The following is a 15,578-nucleotide window of genomic DNA, read 5'->3' as shown; positions in this document are numbered from 1 at the left end:
TGTTGTGAGGCTTCATTGTGTGCAACAAGACCAAGGAATTGGGGACTATAAGGGGACCTCAATTCTGGGCCTTGTTCAACTCCCGTATGTCTTGTGTGCAAGCTAGGACAGTGGCTCATTCTGTTCCTGAGAACATGTGCTCCTGAGATTTGTGTGTGCTCCAGCATAGACCTGTTTCTTCCTGTGTGTGTGTGTGTGTGAACATAAACATCCTCTGTGTGCCACTGTGGTTTATTTTTGTGCAACCTGGACTCCTGGTCATATTTGGTGCTAATGTGTATCTCCTTGTGCCCTGAAATCTTTAATTTTTTTTTATTTTTCCATTCAAAAATTTACACTTACCTCCTCCCAATCCCCTCCCGTTCCCCCACTCACCCTTTCCACTCCTCCCTACTTGAGAGAGGGCAGGGAATCCTGCCCTGTGGGAAGTCCAAGGCCCTCCCCTCTACATCCAGGCCTAGGAAGCTGTGCATCCATATAGACTAGCATCCCAAAAAGCCAGAACATGCTGTAAAAACAAGTCCCAGTGCCTTTATCAAAGGCTTCTCAGTCAGCCCCCATTGTCAGCCACAATCAGAGAGTCCGGTTTGTTCACATGCTCATTCATTCAGTCCCGGTCCAGCTGGATTTGGTGAGCTCCCATTAGAACAGGCACACTGCCTCAGTTGGTGGACCAACCCCTCGCGGTCCTGACTTCCTTGCTCGTCTTCTCCCTCCTTCTGTTCTTCAACTGGACCTTGGGGGCTCAGTCCATTGCTCTGATGAGGGTCTCTGTCTCCATCTCCATCCCTCGCAGGACGAAGATTCTATGGTGATATTCGAGATAATCATCAGTGTGATAGTGGGGCAAGGCCAGTTCAGGCACCCTCTCCTCTGCTGCCCAAGGACCTAGCTGGGGACATCCCTGTGGACACCTGGGATCTCCCCTAGAGCCAAGTCTCTTGCCAACCCTAAAATGGCTCCCTTAATGTATATATCTTCTTCCCTGCTCCCATATCCACCCTTCCTCCATCTCCACCTTCCCACCCCCCCAAGCTCTCGCCAGTCTTTCCCTTCTCCCTTCCCTTCCCCCAACTTCATCCCCATCTCTACCCCCGCCCCCATGCTCCCAACTTTTGCCCGGCTATCTTGTTTGCTTCCAATTTCCAGGATGATCTATATACGTTTTTCTTTGGGTTCACCTCGTTATTTGGCTTCTCTAGCCTTGTGAACTATAGGCTTAATGTCCTTTGTTTATGGCTAGAGTCCACTAATGAGTGAGTACATACCATATTCATCTTTTTAGGTCTGGGTTATCTCATTCAGGATAGTGTTTTCTATTTCCATCCATTTGCATGCAACATTCAAGTTGTCATTGTTTTTTTACCGCTGAGTAGTACTCTAATGCGTATATATTCCACACTTTATTTATCCATTCTTCCATTGAAGGGCATCTAGGTTGTTTCCAGGTTCTGTGCCCTGAAATCTTTATATGGGCATTTGGAGACAGGTGCAGCCCCCTCAGGACAGCTCAGCTGCTCTCCCAAAATGTCAGCAAGGCATTGATTGCCCGCTTGGTAGGCCCAAGAGTTGGAGGAAGACGTGGGGCATTCAAGTAACCCTATCCACATAGCCTTCCCAGGAACGGTGGCTTCAGTGTTATGTGTAGCTTAGTGGTGGAGCGGTTGCATTTTATGTGCAAAGCTCTGGATTCAGTTCCCAGTACTGCATAAACAACAACAAAAATCTTCCTGGACTACAGAGGAGTCCTGTTTTGCAAATGTCTTCTCTAGGAGGCTGTCCCAGGTTGCTTTAATCTGGCTCCCACGTTGTCCCGAGGAAGCAGTACGGAGAGGGTCATATTTGCTCATTTGTTCTACCTGACTTCGCTTCTCTAGGGACACCCCGTACTCACCGTTATCTTTTTTAAGTGCTTATGTAAATTACTGACGTAGGAATTTACATACACTTTCCAACTAACTGCGCAGTCATTTCTCAATATCCTCTTGGATTGTGTGGTGGAGCTGCCTATGCAAATCATACATTTACATAGCAAATACCAACAGCCCAGCCACTAGCCGTACCCTGGCACTTTCTGCTCCTCGGGGTGGACTTTTCTATGTGAAATGCCTCATTTGCACCACCCACCCCTTCCCGGGACCAGTCTTAAAAACTCACAGAACGCCTTTTTCTGAATCTGCGTTCCTACTTTCGCGTGGAAGGGGCGGGGCACACAATGCAAATGAGCCTCGCGCCCCGGACCAGCTCACTTTTTTCCCGAAGGGTGTTCTAGGGCGCCCGGCAACATCCTGCTCGCGCATGCGCAGCCTCCTCGGCCGGGTCGCAGTCACGTGCCCACCGGGCGAGGCGGGGGCGGGGCGTCGCGGGCGGTGGGGGGCGGGGTATGGCGCGCTGTGAGGCGCAGGGCGGCTGGCACAAACGGCGGCGCCGAGGCCGGAGGAAAAAGCTCGGTGAGGAGGTCGCGCGAAGGGAAGGACCCGGGGCGAAAAAGGAGCCCAGAGGTCGGGCGGCCGGGCGCGGGCGGCCGGGCGGGAGGCGGGGCGCGGGCGGCGGCGACCCCGCGCTGGGCGGGTGGGGGTGGGGAGGGAAGCGCGCGCCCGGCGGGGCGGGCCATTGAGGGCGGCGGGAGCGCGCGGCCGCCACCGAGGGGAGGGGCCGGGCCAGTGCGGCCCCGCCTCAGTCGCCCGCGGCGTCCGGCGGCCCCTGGGCCGCTGCAGAGGGGGTTGGGAGTGAGGCCGTCGGGTCCGACCCTCCTCCCGGTCTCCCTTCCGTCAGTCAGTCTGTCTGGCAGGACCTCCCTTCCGTCTGGGTGTGTGTCGGGCCCCAGTAGGCTTCCTCCCGTAGGGCACAGGTCGACCCCACCGGCCCTCCCGCTCCCCTGAAGTCTTGTTTTCCTCCCTGTTCTCTTTGTCCCTGGACACCCGGTGTTCCCCGCCTGCCCTGGCTCGTGGCCTTCCACTCAGGCGATCCGGTTCCCGCAAACGTTGCGCGGTGGCAGTGCCCGCCGCCGGCTCCCCACAACCCCGACTTTATCTTAGATTCCTCAGTCCCGTTTTCTGTGTCATTCTCTGGGTCTCTATGGACCCCTCAGGCAGGTACCAGTTTCCCACTTCTAGCTGTTGCTTTTCTTCCTCAGATCTCTTAGAGTATTCGTTTATTGCTGTCCTCTTATTGGGCCTCCCATGCAGCCTTTTCCCTCTGCACTTTCCCTATATTACTCTGCCAGTCCTTCCCTCTCTAATTCCCAAGTTCTGCGCCCCATCTTGCCTCAGTGTGTGTATGTGTTCGCTGTGAATGTGTCTGTCACCTGCTTACTGCTGGTACCATTCCCAGCCCTTCCTACCTGCTTGTCTCTAACTCCTCTTAAGTCCTTCTTTTTCTCTTTTCCAGCCACCCCCACCAGTCCCTTCTCAAGCTCCTAGGGACAACTGTGGACTTGGGGACCAGTGAGCACCCTCGGGGCACTAGAGGAGCCCCTGCTGCCTGCCCTGCCTCACCCTGCCCCACACCAGGCCCAGCGGCCCCCGGCTGCATCAAGTGGAGGAGGAGAAGGCGGAGGAGGGTGGCACCATGGGCCCGGGCCGTACCCTCCATGCCCGGGGGATGAAGACACTGCTGCCATGGACAGCCCGTGCCAGCCGCAGGCCCTGAATCAGGCTCTCCCTCAGTTGCCAGGGTCTGTGTCAGAGGCCTTGGAGCCTAGCCGCGCCAGGATGGGGGTGGAGAGTTACCTGCCCTGCCCCCTGCTACCCTCCTACCACCGTCCAGGATCATCTGGTGAGGCCTCTGCTGGCAATGGGACCCCCAGAACCACAGCCACTGCTACCACTACCACTGCCAGCCCCCTTCGGGAGGGCTTTGGTGGGCAGGATGGTGGTGAGCTGTGGCCACTGCAGAGTGAAGGCGCTGCTGCGCTGGTCACCAAGGAGTGCCAGCGACTGGCGGCCCAGGGTGCCCGGCCTGAGGCCCCCAAACGGAAGTGGGCCAAGGATGGTGGGGATGCCCCTCTACCCAGCAAGCGACCATGGGCCAGGCAAGAGAACCAGGAAGCCAAGGGGGAAAGTGGTGTGGGCTGTGACAGTGGTGGTGGCGGCGGTGGCGGCAGCAGCAGCAGCAGCAGCAGCAGCAGCAGCAACAACACTATCAGTAGCAGTGGCGAGGCAAGTGCTAGGCTGAGGGAGGAAGCACAACCCTCTGCACCCGAGCGGCTGGCCCTGGACTACATTGTGCCTTGCATGCGGTACTATGGTATCTGCGTCAAGGACAACTTCTTGGGAGCAACACTGGGTGGCCGTGTGCTGGCGGAGGTGGAAGCCCTGAAGTGGGGCGGGCGTCTGCGTGATGGGCAACTAGTGAGCCAGCGGGCGATACCACCGCGCAGCATTCGTGGGGACCAGATTGCCTGGGTAGAAGGCCACGAGCCAAGCTGCAGGAGCATTGGTGCCCTCATGGCTCATGTGGACACAGTAATCCGCCACTGTGCGGGGCGGCTGGGCAACTACGTCATCAATGGCCGCACCAAGGTAAGGCACTTTTTCGGTGAGTGCCTAGTACTTTGGCATGTGGGTTTGGAGATGAGTCTGGGGTTATGTAGCAGAATGTAGGCAGCTCCGCCAGAAGGGCTACGGTTACCTGCGGGGCCTTGTGTCTCTTCCTCCCACTGGGCTTTTATTTACTTTTTTTTAAATTTTATTTTTTGGTTTTTTGTTTTGTTTTCCTTGAGACGGGGATTATCTGTGTAACAGTCCTGACTGTTCTGGAACTCCCTGTGAATACCAAGCTGGCCTGGAATTCAGTGATCTGCCTGTCTCTGCCTCCTGAGTGCTGGAATTAAAGGTGTGCACCGCCACTGCCTAGCTGAGCCTTGATTTTTGTACCTGTTCAGCCTAGGGTGGCAGAGGTCCTTGCCCTTGGAAGACCAAGAGCTGCTGTCTTAGCCCCCCTTAGACCAAGGGTAGTTAAGGGTGACAGAAGCTTGTTCCACCAGAAGGTGAAGGGAAGTGGCAGTGTTGGGGTAGCCTAGGCTGAAGATGGGGTGTGCTGCCTGTCTAGTTGAGCACCTGGGCTCCACTCTGCCCTGTGAGCCTACTCTTGGCATCTGCATCAAGAGCAGCTTCCTGGAGGTGACACTGGATGACAGTGCCGGCCCAAGTAGAACACTTGTCCACATGTTTCTCACACCTCCCTGCCCTAGTCCCTTTCTTCATCCTCTGGCTGTCTCTTCCTGCCTGCTTTTCTCCAGTCTCTTTCTTTGACCCTCTGTGTTTATAGTTTTCTCCATTCCTTTTTCTTGTTGCAGAACAGTAGATCCTAATGGTTTTGGAGCCAAGGCTTTTCAGATAATCGCCCAAAGCCATAGACCTTTTCAGGAAAGGTGCACATGTGGTTGGAATTTGATGGTAGTTGTCAGGCTGTCCATTCAAGAACCAGAGGTCAAGAGTCCTGACTAGACCATGACCTCCATGGCCTTTCTGGTCTGCTGACATATCCATTCTCTTGCTGGAAGAGTGTGACCCAGAGGTTTGGTGTCATATGGATGCAGTCTGTTGAGAGTGCCTGCTGCTGGCCAGCAGTGGTTCCTGACTGGTGATATTGTAGGCTATGTTCTGCTCTGTGAGCGGGAGGCTGTGCTCCTGATGGTCCCCTCCCTTGTCGCTCAGCTTCTATCTTGGTTTCTACTTCAGTACAGCCTTCTTTCCAGGCTGAAACTGGCTTGGGGATCAGGGTTGCCCCCCACCCCTCCCGCTTCTCCCTGGGGCCCAGGCCTGTTTCCTCCCCACCCCAAGTGGAACTTGTCCTACTTCCCTCTCCCTCCCATTACTTGATAGCTGAAGAGCCAGAACTAGTCCCTCCCTGGGTTTGTCTCCTGTGCAGGCAAGATCAGTGTTGCTTCCTGGGCTCAGCAGTGGCAACTGGTATCCACAGTCCTCATAGGAGGGACGTCGGGGTGGGGGTGGGGGGAAGACCAGGAGAGCTGAGTGCCCAGGAAGTGGGCTATAAACTCTTTAGCCTTAGAGGATGGGAAAGCTGGTGGGAAAGGGTTGAAGGAATAGGTTGTCTCCCCTGCAGTATCTCCTCCTGTCTGGATGTGGTTGGTTACAGAACCTGAGCTAAGGTTGGGAAGGGGGAAGAGTCACAGTGTAAGCTCTGAGTGGCCCTCATGGGGAGGTAAGCACAGGTCAGACTGGTGGAAAGAGGGAGCCAGTCCTATCATTCTACACAGCAGCTCCATGCTCTCTCACTTACAGAGGGCAAGGGCCACGTGTAACTTCCCTTCTTGTGCTCTAGAGTGAGAGTGTGGGATGTTGAGGTGATGGCAATGGCGGTGAGGACACCGACTACCAGTGCGGCCTGACCAGTGCAACCTAGGTCAGCCCTAGGTCACATTACTTCTTCCTTCTAGTCCTCTCTTCTCTGTTGACTTGTAACCGGACGACTTGACTCTCTGGCATCAAGGATGAGCAGAGGGGCACCCCAGCGAGGGTCCAGCTTGTTTAGTTTGCTCCTTTAAGAGCAGCTTGGAGGCAAAGCCTGCTGTCTGACTGAGTCACTGGCTTCTGATGTGGTGTGTGTGGTGGTGGTAGGGTCCTTAGCACATTATTACCAACAGCAGGAGCTCCAGCATCCTGGAGTGATCCCTTCTCCCTGCTTTTGAAGGAGGAAGGGTGGAGAGTAAATTCCTTTACCACTCTACTGCAGTCCTTGTGGTTGAAGCTCTTCCTGGAGGGCATGGTTTCAGAGCAGCACTTCGACACAGCAGGTAGTGCACTGGGTACTCTGGCTTCTTGGACAATCAGCTAGATGCTTGAGTCCTGAGCACTAGTGTTGTGAGATAAGCCCTCCAGGTACCACCACACGGACACTTTTTTTTTTAAGCCAAAAAGGAAAGCTTTATTGCCAGTCAGTAGCTGCATGGGAAACATGCCCAGATCATGCAGCCCCAAACCTTATAGCTTTGTCTTTTAAGCCTTAAAGCACATCCTGGTTGCTGCATTTTACTGATTGTCATAGTTAACAAGAAGCGGAACTACAGAAGCCAAAAAACAAGGTTAGCACAGTTAGGGACTTTGCTAGAATTATGAACCAAGTCTTTGCTCCCACTGTGGCGGGTATTGGGGTCTATGTGCTGGGTTTTAAGGTCAGAATGGTATCTCCAACATGGCCTCAGTCGTGCTAAGGCACAGCACAGGCAGGAGTATAGGCGTGAAGGTGGGGAGGAGGTAGGTCTGTTGAGGCCGAGAGCAAAGGGAGGGTCAGGCCCTGCAGGGTGGTGGTCTTGGTGCCTATATTGTGGGAAGTGTACTTTTCTGGGTGTGTAGTGCTGTGTGGTGATTGATTAAAGGCCATACAGCACTGCCTGCCCTCCCATCAGTGTGCAGAACCTGCTTGAGCTGTGATTGGACTCCCAGCTAAGGAGGCCTTGCCCCTCTCTAATCAGTGACTCATGATTCCAGGCCACCAGGCCACAGCCACATTCTTTCCTGCCAGTGAGTGGTTGCTTAGCATGCCATCCCATCTGCAGGAACAATGCAGAGAAGATTTGTTCTTCTGAGTTTAGAGGCCTGGGTTTCCCTCTGGGACCTTCTCAGTTACTCTACCCTGGTGCTGAAGCCCTCTACTGCTGTATAACCTTAGATGGTGGCAGGCTTTCCTGGTCTCTTTGCAAAGGTAGGGTCTGTGGTGGATCAGGTGTATAGATCAGAGGCAGAGGCCTTAGGCATCCACAGTGGGAATAATGGGTTGAGAAGAACCTTGGGAGGAAGATACAAGGCTGAATCAGCTGACCTTCATGGAGTGCTGGGTAAGCCTTTTGGCTTGGCGGCAGACGGTGATGTGTCTTATTTTGAGTGTTTTTCTTTGCTTGTCTTGCTGAGCTAGACTGGACCCAAAAGTATAGCTGAGCATTGTCAAGGAGCCCAAACTTGCAGAGTGGTACTTGGATGGTAGGGTTAAGACTGGTGGCTGCTTACTGGGCAAAAACCAAAGGGTTCTCTTGCTAAATACTCCATTTTGCTTCGTCTGAACTCCCAGTGGTGTTGGGTAGAGAGTGGCATTCTTTCCTTTAAGTAGCATTGCAGCTTGTGCTCCTGTTCTCTCTCCTGTGGCTGCAGCACTGTGTCTTTGCAGACATTCATAGTCTAGCTCAGTTCTCACAGCGACCTGAAGTGGGGAACTTAATTTACCTCCCCAGTGCCACAGCTCATTCAGCTACAGACACTTGACCTTGTGGCTTGGGTCTGCAGAAGTGGCTGGACCTTGTCTTACTTGAGCCCTGGCTGCCTGGTTGAGAGGCAGGGGAACGTGGGACTCTAGCCAGACCCATGCCCACAGAAACCAAGCCCAGCAAAGGCCTGTCTCTGAGATGTTGGAAACACCATGTCTCCGAGGAGGTAATGCTGCAGATGGATGGAAGGTGTTTATCAGCCCCACTTTACGGTGGGATAGTGGAGGTCTGCTCAGGCACTGGGGCTGCCAGCAGTGTGCAGGATGCCTGGAGCTGGAACTCCAGGTTCCTGTCACATGCACGTGTTTGGAGTCTCTGTAGTCAAGAGTAGCAGCTCTCAGCATGACTTCACATTAGAATTATCTGAGGGCACCTTTAAAAAATCCAGGCTGCATCTCCTTCAAGCCCTAACAGAACCTCTGATGTGAGGAGGCTGGAGCCTCCATATCTCAGAACTCCTGCTCTGCTCTTGCTGGGTAGTTCAAGCTGACCTTGAACCTGTGTCTCTCCTGCCTCCACCTGCTAAGTGCTGGGATCAGGTGTGCACTGTACGCCTCTACACCTGCCTAGGGTTAGGATCTTTTCAAAAAGCACACACCATCATTTATTCATTGATTCCCTCTGGTTTTGGGCTGGGGATGGAGGTAGGAGAGTGGATTGTTGAACTTGAGGATAGAGTGTGGCTGAATTAGGGAAAAGTCTCTCGGGCTGGAGCTCACATAACCTAAGGTGATCCAGGACAGACCAGGGGCAAGGGGTTCCTCTGTTCTCAGTAAACTACCTTCCTCCATTTCTTCCAGGCCATGGTGGCGTGTTACCCAGGCAATGGCCTCGGCTACGTGAGGCATGTTGACAATCCCCACGGCGACGGGCGCTGCATCACCTGTATCTATTACCTGAATCAGAACTGGGATGTTAAGGTAGGGGGTGGGGGTTGGGGTGGTATGCTAATATTCTAGCTGGGGTTCTGTCCTCCACTTCTCTCAGCTCACAGGGCAGTAAGGTCTGAGGGCTCCTCTTTAGCGGACTGTGGCCCTCCTTTCCGGGAATGGTGCCATCTGCTTAGCCCCACCCAGACTTGTACCTCCCCCCCCCCCCTTCCTGTCCTTAGTAGCTTCCTGCCCATCTCCATGGCAATGTAGACTCTGGGCTGTCATTCATTTTAAGCGTCTGAGTGGTAGGAGGGAGTGATGTGTGCTAGCGCTGCGCTCCCTGGTGGGCACATGCATGCAGTCTAAGGCAGAGGCTACAGGCTTCACCAGTAGCCTTATCTGGCCTGCCCCTAGGTGCATGGTGGCCTGCTGCAGATCTTCCCTGAGGGTCGGCCAGTGGTAGCCAACATCGAGCCACTCTTTGACCGGTTGCTCATTTTCTGGTCTGACCGACGGAACCCACATGAGGTGAAACCAGCCTATGCCACCAGGTATGACCTGTACTTTAGGAATGTGCTCAGTTGCTTCCCCTCTGCCAAAGGTTTCTTAGATCCCCCCAACCCTCAGAGTGACAGGGGAGTGATGAGATGCTGAGAGGGCCTAAGTGGGACCCAGAATCAAGTGACATAAAAGGGTGGATGTGACACCAGAGGTGGCAACTAGAACTGCAGAGAACTGATCTGACTGCCTGATTTCCCAGGTACGCCATCACTGTCTGGTATTTTGATGCCAAGGAGCGGGCGGCAGCCAGAGACAAGTATCAGCTAGGTACCTGCTTTCCTCCTTTGCCCTTCCTAGTCCCTGTGTGCTACTAGGTCACAGTCCTTACCTTTTTTTTCTGGTGCTCAGAGTGGTACCCAGGGCCTTTGCCACGCTAGGCAAGTACTACCAGCCGCTCACACCCACAGCCCTTTCATCAGTCCCTTACACCTGGTCTTGCCTGCTTTCCTGCTGTCTCCAGCCTGAGTCCCACTTTTCTTTTAATGTTCTCCCCTTTGTCCAGGTTTCTTTCAGTGTCTCTGTCCCTTCCTAGTGATTCACAGTGTCTTGTTTTCGTCTCCTCCTCAGCATCGGGACAAAAAGGTGTCCAGGTTCCTGTGTCACAGCCAACTACACCCACCTAATGGCCAGTCCAGAGCTGCATGGATTAGCAGCTCCCTGCCTTCAGGGGAGCCCCGGGCCCAGCTGCAGCTCACTAGCCTCAGTGCCCACTCCCCACCTGTCACTGCTGCTGCTTCTGGCTTGCCTCCGTACTGCGTGCTGTGGCGGGCATAAGCGTCACTGAGGACCAACAAGGAGAGACCTCTGCTGCCCCGTGTTTGGGGCCGGGTTGTGACTTAGGCAGTGGCCAGTGTGGCTGGTGGCCTATGTCCTGCCATGGTCTGGTCCGTTGTGTGTTGAGCTGAGAGGAGGCAGGATTTGGGGTTGAGGTGAGTCATGGCCTCTTGCTGGCAAAGGTCTGTTGGGGGGGGCATACTCACACCCCCTCCCCACTCCTCCAGCCTGGAATGTGAAGTGACTCCCCAACCCCATTGGCTGTGGCACTTTATGGACTGGGATGCCATGGCTTGGGCAGACTAAGGTGCCACGAGGAGCATGGGTATGGAGGTCCTGCCAGCCAAGAAATAAAAGTTTACCTCAGAGCTGCACATACTTGTATTCCTCTTTGTAAATAGATTTACATGTACAGTTAGGGCAGCTAAGGAGATCAGGACCACTGAGGTCAGAGTAGTTGAGCCCAACCTCAGCGGGCCACCAGGCGGAGCTGGAAGACTGGTGGCACGTTGCCCAGTCCAGTGCACTGTGGAGTAAGGTTGATGTCGGCAGGACTTCCCACGGGGAGCAAGGAGAACTTCTGCAGGATGGCAGTGAGGAAGAGGAAGATCTCAGAGCGGGCCAGCCCAGCCCCCAGGCACATCCGCTTTCCTGTGCATATATGGGTACAGATGTGGGGTGAGCGAGCACCTGCCAGTTCCCCAGTGCTAGCCACTCGGGTCCCTCCCTCCTGGTCCAGACCTGGGGCAAAAGGCATGAAAGCATCGTTGTTCTGGAACTCGCCCTGGTCATCCAGGAAATTGGTGGGATTGAAATGATCAGGGTCCTTGAATTGGGTAGGATCCCGGTGCGCAGACACAAGCAGGGGAATCACAAATGTGCCCTGGGGGTACATACAGTTACTGTTACCCACAGACTGAGTGTGAGCATCTTACGAAGACCCTTTATATTTTTGTGCTTGGCACCTAACCCAGGGCCTTGCAGGTGCTGGGCAAGTTCTCCCACAGCTACACCCCCGCCCCTGAGATGATATTAATAGCGGGGAGGGGGGTCCTCACTGAGCCTAATCTCTGAATGGGCACTTATGCTCCCTTCTCCCAGTGCAGAATTCTCAGACTCCCTGTGCACCTTGGGCAAGAAATGGTTCCTGAGCTGTGTATCTCGGGTGAGAGCCCGAGGCAGCCCCAGTGGCAGCACGCTGATAAAGCGCTGGATCTCATGCAGCACCGCGTTGGTGTAGGGCAGGCGGGTACGGTCCTCCAGTCTGGGGGTGCGGGTCCGACCTACAGTGGCATCCAGCTCCTCTTGCACCTTGGCTGGGGTCAGCAGAGTCTGTGAGGTGTGCTTTACTACGTTCTGCCCCAGCTCCCCTCATTCATGCTCTGGGGAGGACCCAGTTCCCTGACCTGCCACCTCTGGGTACTTGAGCACCCTCTCTGGGGAGGACCCAGCTCCCTGACCTGCCACCTCTGGGTACTTGAGCACCCTCTCTGGGGAGGACCCAGCTCCCTGACCTGCCACCTCTGGGTACTTGAGCATTATGAGGAGTCCGTAACGCAGAGTGGTGCTTGTGGTCTCAGTGCCACCGAAGAAAAGATTGTGAGTGGTCATCACCAGTGTCTCATCCTGGAAATGGCTTTCCAGGTCCTGCTGTTCCTGTGGACAGAGGGAAACTAATGCCTGCTGCTCGGTGGGAAGGGTAGGGATTAGGGCAGCAGGAACATGTACCTTATCCATTTGGTCAAGGAAATGATCAATGAAGTCACGGGGTTCCCCAACCCGTCGTGACTGCCGGTGCCACCGAATTTGCTCAGCGATGAAGAGTCGGAGCTCTTGGAAGTTTTTGAAGATTCGGTGGTGGGGACCAGGGATCCAGTCCATGAAGGATGGGAACATATTGTATATCTGGAGAGACAGGGTTCTATTTGTTTGTTTGTGAGATGTATCACTGTGTAGCTAACCTGGATCTCAATCTGTAGACCAGGATGGCCTCAAACTTAAAGAGAGTGCTGAGATCAAAGGCACGTGCCACCACCCCCTGCTGAAAGCCTTAATACAGTCTTGGAGAAGGCTGTGGTTTCCCAATGGGGAGATTAAAAGAGGATTTTGTGGGTTATAGAACTCTGTCATTCAGTCTACAGTCTTGACACTTGCGTCTTAATGAGCTACTGTAGGTAGGGCTGTGTATGCCCCTGGGGGTTGGCATAAGGCTGTTCCTAAAAGGGAGGAATTGGAGCCCAACCTCTCACCTCACCCCATCGGGAACTCATGATGCGGAAATTGTCACTGAAGAGGTCCAGGAGCCTCAGGAACTCCGGGTCCCCATAGTTATAGCGCTTTCCGAAGACCACAGCACAAATGACATTTGACACGGCGTTATCCAATAGCTGCCGGGGGTCAAATGGAGCTCCTGGGGTAATAAAGCTGGCTAAGTAAGGAGACCCTCACCCTCAAGCCTCTGAATAAGATGGTTTGATACCCTCACACAAAAGCCGTGGTCCCTCCACCTAGCTCCTTGGAATCTGCCTTGCACCAAAGCATTTTGGCGCTCTGTCAGTCACACCCCTTCGCCCCCACTCCTACCCCCCAACCAGCTACTTCGTCTTTCCCTGCCAGGCCGCACCCATGATGGCTTGAAATTCGTCCAGCACGCATGCCGCCTCCTCCAGGATGCGATCCTCTATGGTCCTCGTTCCTACGCCAAGCTCCCTCATCACCCCAAGTGCAAAGTTGCGTAGCGTCTTCCAGCGAGGCCCATTAGAAAACACTATGCCTACAGTGAGAACCAAAACGAGTTGGCCACGCAGGGTCCAGTCGCTTGCCACTCTTGGGGACTTCTTAATTGCTTTGCTTTTTTTCCCAGCCCATGTGCCCTGATCCTGCCTTTGCGGGTCGGATCCCTGACCAGCGCTTGCTCTCCAGAGTTTAGGTACTTAGGCTCCTATTGGCTGCGTTGTGAATGTCGATTGAGCCCCAATTCTTAACGGTTCGCCCTCATTAGCGGCACTCTATTAGGCCCCGCCCATTTTGTCCGACTGGTCTAGTATTCGCTCCACCCACCCTAGGCCTCACCGTTTCCGTGGGTGAAGCGTTCGAAGACAGCCATGGCCCCACGGCCGGAGAATGCATCCGTCTGCAGCACTAATGCATCCCGCAGTGCCTTGTAGCCGCACAGCACCACTGCAGGGCGCGGGCCCAGCCACACGGTGAACACTGGGCCCCAGTGGCTGGAGAGCTATGGGGAGTGGTGCTCAGAAGTACTCAGTCCAGGCTTGTGATCTCCATGGAGACCTCAGAGCCCTCGTCTTTCTCCGCCCTAAAAGTTTCCGTCTCGGCCCCTCATTTCCCAGGTCCAGGAGTTCTAAATCCCTGCTCCCTTTTCAGACCCAGGAATCTAGCCCAAGCTCTCAAACACATGTCTATACCCTAGCCCTCCTCTCTCAGACCTAGGGATCCTGCCACAGCCCTCCTTCCTCAGACTCCCGGTTCCAAGACCCGCTCTCCTCCCTCAGACACAAGGGTCCAGGCCCCACCCTCCTCCCTCAGACACAGGGGTCCAGGGCCCACTTGCTCCCTCCAGACACAGGTGTCCAGGCTCCCTATCCTCTCAGCTGTCGCCTTTCGGTAAACCAGGATTTCTACCCTCTCTTCTGGGCACGATAGCACCTTCACAAATCCAGAGTTCTGCTCTCCCAGCCCACAGCAGGAGCTACCTCCATGAGTACACGGTCCAAGTGTCCAGACTGCAGCTGCAGCAAATTCCCCAGCAAAGGCAGTGGCTTGGGCCCAGGGGGTAAGCCTCTCTGCAGCTGAGCTCGGCGGACCAGCCAACCCCACCACGCAAGCATCAGCATCAGAACCGGCAGCAGCAGCGCTGCCACGCAGGTGACCATCGTGCCTGAGATCCTTGATGCCTGGATCCCTTGGCAGCGGTTTAATTTGCAGGGAGTTTTAAGGAGGGAGCAGTAGGGCGGAGATTGGTGTGGGAGGGGTGAGAGTCTGGGGCTGCTCTCTTCCCTGCACCTTGCCCCCAGGAATTCTTCCAGTTCTCCTCACATGTGTTCTCCCCCAGGCGTCGTGCTCTGTGTGTGTGTGTGCGCGTGTGTGCGTGCGTGTGTGTGTGTGTGTGTACACGCGAGTATGGCCTTCAGCCTGCCATTTTCATGTAGAAACTCAGCCAGGTGCCCAGGTGCTACATCCTCTCAAGACCCTAGTACCTGTAGACCTGTGTGTTCTTCTGGACCATACCTCCAAATAACAGACAGGTGTGTATCTCTTGCTTCCTGAATACATTCTCAACTCCTACAGCCACTACGGATATCACTGACCTGGCATGCCTTGTGCCCTGGGCCAGTGGTTCCTAAAAACTCATACCTGGGACTTTATCAGTTCTGTTGCTTTTCTTTCTTCTTTATAAATTTTATTTAATTTTATGTTTTTGGGTGTTTTGCCTACCTATATGTCTCCGCACCAGATGTATTCCTGGTGCTCAGGGAGGCCAGAGAGGCTCAGATCCCCTGGAACTGGAGTTACAAATGATTGTGAGCTGCTAAGTGGGTCTTGAGAACTGAACACCCACAGCTGGTTGGGTGTGGGTCCTCTGGAAGTGCAGTAAAAGGTCTTAACCACCTTGCAACTCCCCTCCTCTACTTCCCCTTTTAAAAGATTGGATTTCATCATATAGTCCAGACTGGTCTGAAATTCATGCTCCTGCCTCAGGCTCTTAAGTGCTGGCTTTAAAGGTGTGCACCTCTATGCCTGGCTTTCTCCATTGCTCCCGGAAGCCTGTATGCTGTTGGTTTCTGTACTTTCCCCCTTGCTTGCTGCTCTTCCCTAGGCTCTGGTGCCACCAGCCTTGCAGTTTCTGGGAGACTTTCGCATTCATTCTGCCCCAGAACGTGGGCTGCCTCCACCCCCAGGCTCTGGCTTTCTTTCCAAGTGCCAAGTCTGTTACTATACCATCTCGTCTCCAGCCCCCCAGAATCCTCAGGAGGAAGCCCTATCTGAGACCAGGCCATGATAGCATATGCATATCTCTTTATGAGCCCCTTGCTCAAGGGACGCACGTGGAGGGGCCCACTCGGGCCTGCAGAGCCCTTGGGTGGGGCCAGTCAGTTCTCAAGGACAGACTGTTCGGGAATGTGGTC

The 15,578-nt window shown here is 54.5% G+C and overlaps 2 protein-coding genes across 5 annotated transcripts; one reads left to right on the top strand and one right to left on the bottom strand.

Moving 5' to 3' along the window:
• Nucleotides 1-2,352: 2,352 nt before the first annotated feature.
• On the top strand, nt 2,353-10,799 carry Egln2 (egl-9 family hypoxia inducible factor 2). Of its 4 annotated transcripts, none has more exons than XM_057761755.1 (6): nt 2,356-2,450; nt 3,391-4,523; nt 9,025-9,144; nt 9,511-9,647; nt 9,857-9,924; nt 10,225-10,799. In XM_057761755.1, the coding sequence occupies exons 2-6, from the start codon at nt 3,621-3,623 to the stop codon at nt 10,278-10,280; spliced, it is 1,284 nt and encodes a 427-aa protein (XP_057617738.1). In that variant the 5' UTR covers nt 2,356-2,450; nt 3,391-3,620; the 3' UTR covers nt 10,281-10,799. The 4 variants fall into 4 exon arrangements, with proteins under 4 accessions (XP_057617741.1, XP_057617738.1, XP_057617740.1 ...); XM_057761757.1 differs by lacking the exon at nt 2,356-2,450 and adding an exon at nt 2,482-2,501; XM_057761756.1 differs by lacking the exon at nt 2,356-2,450 and adding an exon at nt 2,675-2,809.
• Nucleotides 10,800-10,900: 101 nt separating this feature from the next.
• LOC130870518 (cytochrome P450 2F2-like) lies at nt 10,901-15,203 on the bottom strand. The gene is made up of 10 exons (XM_057763297.1): nt 15,182-15,203; nt 14,145-14,329; nt 13,504-13,666; nt 13,055-13,204; nt 12,681-12,841; nt 12,160-12,336; nt 11,946-12,087; nt 11,560-11,747; nt 11,173-11,314; nt 10,901-11,082 (listed from the first exon to the last, which is right to left on the bottom strand). Exons 1-10 carry the CDS (start codon nt 15,201-15,203, stop codon nt 10,901-10,903), a joined length of 1,512 nt encoding a protein of 503 aa, XP_057619280.1.
• Between the last annotated feature and the right edge of the window lie 375 nt (nt 15,204-15,578).

This window comes from Chionomys nivalis, chromosome 2 (genome assembly GCF_950005125.1).
Source record: "Chionomys nivalis chromosome 2, mChiNiv1.1, whole genome shotgun sequence".
NCBI classification, from domain to species: Eukaryota; Metazoa; Chordata; class Mammalia; order Rodentia; family Cricetidae; genus Chionomys; species Chionomys nivalis.
This window is presented reverse-complemented; position numbering and strand designations above follow the sequence as displayed.

What these genes read in the sequence shown, in the direction of transcription:
- Egln2 (XM_057761755.1), top strand. Translation starts at nt 3,621, where the DNA reads ATGGACAGCCCGTGCCAGCCGCAGGCCCTGAATCAGGCTCTCCCTCAG. An exon ending in ATCAGAACTGGGATGTTAAG is followed by an intron (nt 9,145 to 9,510) that starts GTAGGGGGTGGG and finishes GCCTGCCCCTAG; the next exon opens with GTGCATGGTGGCCTGCTGCA. An exon ending in CAGAGACAAGTATCAGCTAG is followed by an intron (nt 9,925 to 10,224) that starts GTACCTGCTTTC and finishes TCTCCTCCTCAG; the next exon opens with CATCGGGACAAAAAGGTGTC.
- LOC130870518 (XM_057763297.1), bottom strand. Translation starts at nt 15,203, where the DNA reads ATGGAGAAAGCCAGGCATAGAG. An exon ending in TCCTTGACCAAATGGATAAG is followed by an intron (nt 12,088 to 12,159) that starts GTACATGTTCCT and finishes CTCTGTCCACAG; the next exon opens with GAACAGCAGGACCTGGAAAG. An exon ending in TTTCATGCCTTTTGCCCCAG is followed by an intron (nt 11,083 to 11,172) that starts GTCTGGACCAGG and finishes ATATATGCACAG; the next exon opens with GAAAGCGGATGTGCCTGGGG.